The sequence below is a fragment of the Anopheles coustani genome, chromosome 2 (genome assembly GCF_943734705.1).
Source record: "Anopheles coustani chromosome 2, idAnoCousDA_361_x.2, whole genome shotgun sequence".
Classification (NCBI taxonomy): Eukaryota; Metazoa; Arthropoda; class Insecta; order Diptera; family Culicidae; genus Anopheles; species Anopheles coustani.
This window is the reverse complement of record NC_071289.1, coordinates 45615013-45624977: the sequence shown is the minus strand read 5'-3', so window position 1 is coordinate 45624977 and position 9965 is coordinate 45615013. Positions and strand designations below refer to the sequence as shown.

General features: G+C 39.2%; 2 protein-coding genes across 2 annotated transcripts; one reads left to right on the top strand and one right to left on the bottom strand.

The window, feature by feature from the left end:
- The first annotated feature begins 4041 nt into the window (after positions 1–4041).
- LOC131266091 (zinc finger protein 225-like) lies at positions 4042–7062 on the top strand. The gene is made up of 3 exons (XM_058268447.1): positions 4042–4239; positions 4303–5873; positions 5939–7062. Exons 1-3 carry the CDS (start codon positions 4129–4131, stop codon positions 6231–6233), a joined length of 1977 nt encoding a protein of 658 aa, XP_058124430.1. The 5' UTR covers positions 4042–4128; the 3' UTR covers positions 6234–7062.
- A 1229-nt stretch (positions 7063–8291) lies between these two features.
- On the bottom strand, positions 8292–9538 carry LOC131266093 (ER lumen protein-retaining receptor). Its single transcript, XM_058268449.1, has 2 exons — positions 9342–9538; positions 8292–9255 (listed from the first exon to the last, which is right to left on the bottom strand). Exon 2 carries the CDS (start codon positions 9101–9103, stop codon positions 8465–8467), a length of 639 nt encoding a protein of 212 aa, XP_058124432.1. The 5' UTR covers positions 9104–9255; positions 9342–9538; the 3' UTR covers positions 8292–8464.
- Between the last annotated feature and the right edge of the window lie 427 nt (positions 9539–9965).

The window sequence follows — 9965 nt, the reverse complement described above, 5'->3', positions numbered from 1 at the left end:
CGCTGTCAACATTGCTCGTCAATGTTTCTAGCTTATCCATCGACACATGGATAGCTCGTCAATTCGTTCGGCAATGTTGCTTGGCACACACATACAGTCAACGAAATCATGTACGAATACGGTAAACGTCAACATTGCCGAAAAACATTGTTGTCGTCTGGATGAACCTTTTTCCGATACCCCCCCTCAAACCCTCGTGTATACCAAAGAAGTGTTATGTCAAGTCATGAAATGTCATTTTACACTGGACGACTTCACCTTCTATTTTACACACCTTGATGGCACCCCTTCCAAAGCGACATAAAGTCACCTTCTATATTTATACACCTTGATACCCAAGCAAGATTACTAGAACTAGAGGTTGGGTCGAAGGTTACTTTGGTTGGTTTGGGTTGGTTTATGTGGAATGGTTTGACAAGTAAACATAGCGCCATCTTTATGATACCCAAAACAAAAATTCGTAATGAACGTTTGAACCAAGATGATTAAATACTGCATAGGTGACTTTTTAGGAGGTTTTTTTTTAGAAAATGGCGACCGTGGCTTTTGACAGCATGGTGATAAACAGCATAGAATGTAAACAACTATACAAATAAGCAGAAGGTACGTGAGGTGAAACTTCGGCTCATTTGCTCGAAAAATCGGTGACCCACTACAGCCGTCGGCTTCTTAAACATTTGCCATGCGAACAAAATGAAAGCAATTAAAGATTCGGTGTGTTTGGTTCTCAAGCGTTGTTGTTTGTTTATCTTCTAAGGACGATTCCCGCCCAATTTGTGTATCAGCATACTGTCAAAAGCTATTTTTCAATTTTTTGCAGTCTAGACGTCAAAATACTCTACATTCCACTACCTTATGTAGTGTGTATGGTAAAAGAGTAAATGAGGCCCCGGGCTAGATTCTCCTCTTCCTACTGGTTCACATTTAGCGCCTGAAGCTATGCAAAGCGCGACACATGGATTCGTTTCGAAGTTTTGAACGCTAACGGTTCGCTAACGGTTTAAACTAATCACGCAGTGGAGGTTGAATGCGGGTTAATATTCTTTTACATGTTAAGTTACTAGTAAGTGAACTATACCATACATGATGGACAGCATGAAACAATGAGTTTAGCCGAAGAAATTATTTGGAAACGGCGGCGCGCCCGCAGCGAGTGCAGCGAGCGGACTGCGCTAGGTCTACCGAAAAAGAGAGTTTGTTATAGTTTTGAGAAATAAGGGGGGCCTGTGGGCCCACCTCATACAGCACCCTAGGTTGATTGCGTAGCCGAAATAAACGGTACACACTACGGTTCAAATACTCGTAGGTTGAAATTAACGAATTAATGTATCACCAATTGCATACATTCAGTTTAAACGTCGACAAGAGGTGTAGCCACGATCGAAAACATGGCGGCCGGGGCCTCATTTACTCTTTTACCGTGTGTATTTATCTAGGTTTGAACGCAATTCTGCAGTTCCAGTTCGGTAGTCCATCAGATCGGATGTTAGCAGTGTACAAGTTTCCTGAAGTAGTTAGCGGAAAAGTAAGGTTAGCTTACGACACGACCGCGTGGTGACGCCGAGCTGGAGCTCAGGTCAGACAAATCCTAGTTGCCACACATCTCGTGCTGTTTGAGTCAATCAAGCGGACCACGAGTTTTTGTGTCCTGACAACGGAAGGAATTATGCCTCCCGTGGACGGCGGGTGGACATATGGCTTTTATAGTCGGTCCTAAAGGACGAGCCCCTTTATAGGAGTTCGGACAGAGTCGGTACGCCTCTGATTACGAGTAAAGCAAGCCGGAGACGTAGCGAACTTGTACGCGCGAACAATTTGACAACCATGCACTGCCTATGTTAAGGAAAGGAAAGGAAGATATCCTCTTATATCTTCCTTTCCTTTCGTTAACATAGGTAATGCCTGGTTGTCAAATTGTTCGCGCGAACAAGTTCGCAACTTCTACGGCTTGCTTAAGGGAACAAACGTTCGTCTTAGCGTAGGAGGATATACCCCGACTCGCATAACGAAAGAAGAAGAAGAACTCAATTCTGTAACAAAATCAGGTACAGTAGATATCGGACATACGCGGTACTCGTACGCGGTTAAATAAATAAATAAATAAATGAATAAATAAATAAATAAATAAATAAATAAATAAATAAATAAATAAATAAATAAATAAATAAATAAATAAATAAATAAATAAATAAATAAATAAATAAATAAATAAATAAATAAATAAATAAATAAATAAATAAATAAATAAATAAATAAATAAATAAATAAATACAGTTGGTCCCCGCAGTACGCGAATGTTTGGGACCGGACGCAATCGCGTATATCGAATTTTCGCGTATTGCGGATTTCCTCTGCCATTTCGTTTATACCTCATATTGAAGAGTTGACACTGAGAGGGAACCGCTTTTTCAACATATCTTTTATCGAAATCACTAATAAGTGTTCCATTTCTTACATTGCATAATTATGTCTCTGTTAAAAATTGCATATTAAAAACTTTATTCTACCAAAACAAAGTAAAATTGACTAGTCAGAACTCAAGCAACGCTATGAGCTGTCAGTTGTAAAAAATCGCGTATTGCGAATTCGCGTATATCGAGTATCGCGTACTGCGGGGACCAACTGTAAATAAACAAATAAATAAATAAATAAAAAAATAAATAAGTAAATAAATAAATTAATAAATAAATAAGTAAATAAATAACTAAATAAATAAATAAATAAATAAATAAACAAATAAATAAACTTGTTCAGGAAACTTGTGCACTGCTAACATCCGCTCTGATGGACTACCGAACTGGAACTGCAGAATTGAGTTCAAACGTTCATTACGAATGTTTGTTTTGGGTATCATAAATTCCAAGATGGCGCTATGTTTATTTGTCAAATCGTTCCACATAAACAAGGTGGGTCCTAAGGGAGGTGAGCTCAAAGGCCTGGTTGTGGCAGCCATTTTGAAATCAATTTTTGACAATCGTTCCTGGTTTTTGTAGGGATCGAGTATAGGGTAACAGAAAGATAAGGAATAGTAAAAGTAAAAAGAAGGCAGAACGTAATGGAATCATAGTACGCCCCAACGGCATGCGTATCAGGCAAGATCGCAAACGAGTTCAAATTCAAAATCAGGAGAAAAGCAGGGTGTCAGAAAATTCGAATAAGGCGAATTAGCGAGAGAAGCGAGAAGGAAAGAGAAGGATTAGGAACACGCGAGCCCCACTTGGGCTCGTCAGTCTTGTGGTATGTGTCGTAAAGAGAAGTGATCGATGGAGGATTACTTGAGGTAAACAGAAATAAAAATGTAGAAAATTGGACAAGGTGCAGCAGTTGTGTTTGAAAAGAACGGATGGGGCTCAACAGTCACGACAGTTTTGTTTACCAACAAAAGGATTACGACGCGTTAGCAAGCTGCTGGTTCCAGTTGATACGGTTACCGGAAGCCTCTGCCCTCTCTAGTAAATGAGGTTGGACGAGATGGGTAAAGCGGTTAGGTCGTCCAAAGGCACATATGTTAACACTTTGTTGCTACAATGCTACATGAAACGTGTTTGTTAAAACGACAATATCTTCGTTATATCGCATGTTTTCCCATTCCATGAGTTATTTTTGCAAAAAACAGCTGAACAGGATAAATACAGCATTCTTACGCTATCGGAAAGAACTTTGGAAACAACAACTGGCAAATTGTAAACATAAACAAAACCCGGAACGATTGTCAAATTTTTCCTTTATTTTTCTAAAAAAATCAAGGCGATTTGTTCGGGATGAACCCACCTGGATAGTAATCACTTTGCACATAAACCAACATTGGGAGTAACCTTCGACCCAACCTCTAGTTCTAGTAATCTTGAATTAACTTTTTGTTCGGGATGAACCCACCTGGATAGTAGTCACTTTGGTTCAAAGTTTCTATAAATCTTTAACTCGGGGTCCACACTACAGCGCGGCGTCGCCTGACAGGAGCTGAACTCCATATAAAAAAAACCTTGCGCGATGTCGCGCGAATCGCGCTAGATTTTGATAGTGTGGACCCCGAGTAACAACAACAACATTCTTGTTGAATTTGGCTAATTATAGTTTAGTTTAGTTCTTCCAACGAAGGATATTAACATTAAATCAAAATTGTCCAAAATGCGTGTCAAATTATCAGTCTGTCGCCTGTGTATGGGAACCAAAAACATAAATGAAAAAGTTGCTGACAATCAAACATACAAGAAAATAAGCGAATGTCTGCAAGTGGAGGTATGTTTCGTTAATGGAAGATTAAACAAAACAAACTAAAATGCCGCTCCGGATCGTTTTCAGATAAATTTGGACGATGCTTATTTACCAATCGCAGTATGCTCGGCTTGCACCAAATGTGTTCGAAAATTTTATAGATTTCGAAAAGAATGTTGGAAAGTGCAAAGAACGCTTCTATCAAAACAAAGGGATTTCATGGAAATTGCAAATGTGACCAAACTGAACCTGTTCGACGATTATGGATTGGAGTTGGAGCGAAATCTTGTTCGACCACTGCGGCCAGTAGTTAAAAAAGAAATGATGATTGAAATACAACAAGTACAACAATCTTCCCCTAGCGCACTTCGGCCAGTAAAACCTAAAGTTGAAAATCAAACGATGCTTGAAATTCAAAAAGCAGACAAACTTGTTCCTGTGGATCATGCTCAGTCCAACCGCATACAAATGCACACTCAAGCATTGCAGCCTGAACTTCAAAATAAAATGTTCAACATCCAAAAAACACAAAACAAATTTCCAATAGAGCATGCCCGCTCCAACTCCAGATTAACTAACACTCGATCATTTCGGTCCGACGTAAATAGTGAAATGAGGGTTCAAAAACAAGAAATAGAAATGCTTTCGCCAATGGACTATACTCGTCCCAGCTGTAACCAAAATAGAATTCGCGCATTACAACGAACAGCTAAAAAAGAAATTATGGTGGAAATCCAGGAAGTAGAAATAAATTCTCCAACGTCTACACTTCGTTCTAAAACCACAGAGGATGAACATTTACTAAAATGTTTGGATTATAAACTGGACTTGGTAACAAATGAACTGGAAGGATCAAACAAACTAAATTATCCGATGCATACTCCCAAGGAAAATGATTCGGATGAGAAAACACTTGAACAAGAAACAGATAATGCGGACCAAGAAAATGAAGCAGCAATTACGAATCGAGAATATCAGAAATCTAGAAATGCCATGGATAATGAAGCCATTGAGTTGGAACAGCTGCGACCAGAAAATTTAGAAGAAGGAAATTTGGAGCCAGTGTCTGTGAAGTCTGAACCTTTAGAACTGGAAGTTTTGGAAGAAAAATCTACAGGAATAGAAGCATTAGATCTGGAAAATTATGGACAACCAGAACACTTGGAGCTGGAAAGTTTGGAACCAGAAATTTTGGATGAAAAGGACATAAGCATGGAACCGTTGGAAACAAAATACCATCTGAAACCCCATGATTACACATCTAAACAACCATGTAGTGTTGCCGGCAGTCCTCCTAAGACGCGCCCAAAGCCTCGTCGCAGAACGACAAATATTTCTGGCAAAGCGTTGTACAAATCATTGCTCATGGCATGTGACACTTGTGGAAAAATGATAGAGCGAAATCGTTTGGAGGGCCATCGGAACAAACATATGGGGATCCGTCCATACAGTTGCCCAAATGAAGCATGCAATGCTGCTTTCCATTGCAAGCACGCACGCCGCTTACACGTACGATGTCGACATGGGAATGAGAGTTTTTCCTGCGACATTTGTGGCAGGGTATACCGTGCAAGACGCGATTTACTTGGTCATAAACGTGAAGCTCACTCAGAACCAAAGTTTGAGTGTGATATTTGTTTCAAGAAATTCACTACAAGGTAGCATTTGAAAAAAAGTTACAATCGACATTTGCCCTAATTAATTATTTTTTCTTCCCAATCAGGTCACGTTTGAAGCAACATCGATTTTACCATACTGGAGAACGGAATCATCCTTGCGGGTTTTGTATTATGACATTTTTTAACAACTTCCAATTAAAAGTGCACATGAGAACTCACACGCAAGCTAGGCCGTTTGTGTGTAAGGTTTGCAGAAAAGCCTTTCGGTACAGACACATGGCGAAAGATCATATCATTCGTCAGCATGGCATTGATGAAAAATTTGAAAAAGATTGGATAACACACAATCCTGAACCGGAAGTAAGCGAATTGATGAATTTGGTAAAACCGAATGTATAAAAAAGAATAATAATCGTATCATTTGAACATTTTTGAGTGGCTTAGGTGTTTCCAACGCTTTTTTTCTGCTATGGTTGAAAATAAAAAGTTATTCATCAATTCATATAAAAAAACTGATTAGCTATTCTTACTGTTAGTAAGCAAAGCCTAACACCTTTTGTGTTTCAAATAAAAAAACGCATCCCACGAAGAGAATTGAAAATACTTTAAAATAGATTCCAACTGCGGGAGAAATAAAAAAGATTTACAGTTTTATACACTTTCTGAAGGTGGCCCATGCACCCGCCTGCAGCGTGTTAGATGGATAAAATTCTCAGGCAGAAAACTATTGAATGTGGTTTTTGAAGTTTTCGTCGATTTTGTTGCACTCAGAGTTACAGGACTTACGAAGGTATACAAAAATTAAAAAGGGTTAAATTACCATCAGGATTATGCTGCTTACTACTAATGAGTTTTTTCAAAAGGCTTTCGAAATGTGTTGAAAACAGATCATACAAAACAATACAGTGCACAGCAGGCTAAAACAAGAGCAAATGCGATGTCCTTCGTAAAGCAAATGTTCCTCCAATGATGGAAAAATGGAATAAATCGAGAAAATTTATTAAGAACCGGTCGTTTTACCGTCACATCGAACCGGGTGAGTCGCATCATTAAAAGAATTTGAATGCTGAGCCCAAAATAAAGACCCCGACTGTGGCGAGAATTCTGAGAATCGGAGAGCACAGTGCAAAACACAATTCCTTATGTTTCTTCTTCTTCCTGGCGTAACGACCTTTTGGTCATGGCTGCCCCATGGCTGTCAAGGGCTTACAAGACATTTCTCGTACAGGGGAGGGTCTGGTTTCGATTGGGATTCGAACCCACGCCGTCGAAGTGGTGAGCCCCGGGACTCATGAGACGATTTTCTAACCGGCGCTACCGCTCCTTATGTTTACTTTTGTTAAATAATTTTTCCTTTTCATTTCAAAGCAAATGGCATTTTTTTCTATTTTTGCCAGATGTGTTCTGATTTTTGTGTTGTAATGTATCCTTCAAGCCATGCCTGGACATTTTTACATCAAGTTTACTATCATATAAAATCATTAAACTTTTTCTTTTAATGTTAGGTTATGTTAATTCTATAATTTATTTAAATTCATCTTTTATAGGACTGTACGAACAATCTAGTACACTGAATTGCAATAATTGAATAAAGACAATGATAGAGACTTTGGAGTCGTTGATGAACATTATTAAACGGTGTACATAGTGAAATGATTCATTGGTACCATAGAAGGTGTGTGAAAAAGTCATAGTAGTAGCGATTTAGGCCTGTATGGTATACGTGTAAATTATAATGCCGGAGATAAATTCTCAGATCATAATTCTTCAATAAATCCGTATTAAATATACTGGGAAGGTTTGATGGAATCCTTGAATCCCATGCCCTGCCGTATAAAATTGTATAAAATTTAATTTTATTGGTTTGTAATCGGTGATTCAGGTTTGCAACTTTGGCATAACCTGCAGAAGTGTGCGAAGAAAGAACAAGCGAAAGATAATCATGCAATGCTTTTTTGTCAGTATTAAGTATTTCACTGACTACCAGCTAAGTTATTCTTTAAATTTCAAATTGAAACCATAACTATTGTGCCGTTAGTTTTTCCTTGAAGGTTTATTGAATGTTACTCCTGATTGCGCGGGATATTATAGTGAATTCCATCCTGTTTGTTTTCCTTTTCACATAACCTAGCATTGCAACCTTGTCACTTGTTACTCTTCTCTAGGAATACATGGATACATTACAGAATGGATATACAATGATAAAGATGCCCTGCAAAAAGAGGACATACAGCTCGTAAAATAATTTTAAAACATCTTTGAAATTGCACGAAATCATAAGTGTAACTAATTATTTTTTCGAACTTCATTTTTTCAATTCTGTTTTAGTTTACCGTGCCTTGCCATACGGAGTGGCGATTAGTTGATAGATATTCGCGCCCATTAGGGTAGATGTGGGTACAGTTTCCAGTTCCATTCCAGTTACAGTTTACCCATTTATTTTATGATCGGGTTGATTCTAATAAGCGCAAATACAATTTATTTATTCAAATCATACAGTCACCACAAACATAAGAAGTTTGTATGTGGTGGATTCCGATTATAAACATTACTTCTACTCTTTTGCAGTGCCTTTCCAGTATTCCCTACACTCCAAAGTAATTTATGGTTATTTATTAACTCAGCGCTATTTACGCTGGAAGTTGGAGTTTTTTACCCTTTAGGACTTTCGTAATGTAGAGATAGAAGAAATCGCAGTACAGGATCGTTTGAATGGCTCCAGCAAAGATGGCAATCGGGTCATAGTGTGCTTCCGCGTAGTATCGGTAGATCCAATTGAGGAGGTAAAGTGCACGATATGAGCCAAGTGCAAACAAATAATGACTGGTAATGCTCTCCGCTTCACCCGTCTTGCTTACCAGGAACAACTGTGGTAAGATGGCAACAGCTTCCAGATAAATGGAGAATGTCCAGAGTATTTCAACTACAGTGAATGCCGTGTTTATCAACAGGGCCAGTACGAAGCATGGGATAAGCAGAAACTCGATGCGAAACGAATCGTGGTTGTGGTCGTATGTCGCCTTAAATTTGACGTACATCAGATAAATCGTAGCCACGGAGGTACTAATGAAGACCAGCTTCATAAACGTGTTATACAAACTAATAAAAGTTGTCACTAGATCCAGGTAACGGGTAATGTACACGATTGCAAAGAGAATCTGCGACTTTCCTGAAATACCGGCGCATGATCTGGTTTTCCATATCTTGATCAAGAGAAGAATTATTGCCAGCAGATGTGATAGGTCACCGGCCAATCGAAAGATATTCATTTTCAGTATCCTTCCTCCTTCCTGTCCTCTCGTTTGTTGTCTGTTTGCCAGGTGGTGCAGTTTAACCAGACGTGTATCGTTGTTACGACTTTGGTAGTTCTGTTTCACCTCTTTCCTCAATTTTTAAAGGATGCCGCAAGAGGCAGTTTGCACTAGAAATAACAAACAAAAGAAGAATGAAAATATGACTTGGAAATGCACACGTTAATATGGGTTGAGGGGTTTTCAGAACACGTACACGTCTCTGCGTCACCGGTAACAAAACACGGGGTAAGTTTAGATCCTGCTGGATGTCCGATATTTTCAAACTTCCACTAGACACCTAATCGACGATAAACTAACTTAAAATAATGTATTTCCAAATACTAATGTATTTTTCCAGCCTAGAAAACGAAGCAACTAGATTCCGTCCGACTGACGTGTAAACACTTCTTTCCCACGATGGCAAATTGGTGTGTTCTTCTTTTTTTATGGAACGCATTAGTGTTGGCAACTTCTAGATTCCGAAGATTCGAAGATTCAATCCCTAGACGGATTCCAAAGATTCGAATCCCATCTGACGCGGGGTCCACACTACAGCGCAACGTCCCGTTTCAAAAGTAGCCCAGTTTCGGCAGAACAATCGCGCAAGCCAAGCGCGACAGAGCCCAAGGAGCGCCAAATTTACGTTTCGAACCCATGAAAGTTCCATACAACAAAACCCCTCCACGACGGGAGAGCTACCCTGCAACCAATCCGCCACCATTTGACATACCCCTCACTTCCTGATGACAATCCAAATGCTGGCTGCTCTATCGTTCCGTCCTTTTCTATCGCATTATTTTGCCAACTGCATAGACTTGTGTGTGTGTGAGCAACAGCC

Bases quoted from the DNA above. Each gene is read 5' to 3' on its own strand.
- LOC131266091 (XM_058268447.1), top strand. From the start codon at position 4,129: ATGCGTGTCAAATTATCAGTCTGTCGCCTGTGTATGGGAACCAAAAAC. The intron at 4,240-4,302 runs GTATGTTTCGTT...GATCGTTTTCAG, and splicing joins GCGAATGTCTGCAAGTGGAG to ATAAATTTGGACGATGCTTA. The intron at 5,874-5,938 runs GTAGCATTTGAA...CTTCCCAATCAG, and splicing joins TTCAAGAAATTCACTACAAG to GTCACGTTTGAAGCAACATC.
- LOC131266093 (XM_058268449.1), bottom strand. From the start codon at position 9,103: ATGAATATCTTTCGATTGGCCGGTGACCTATCACATCTGCTGGCAATA.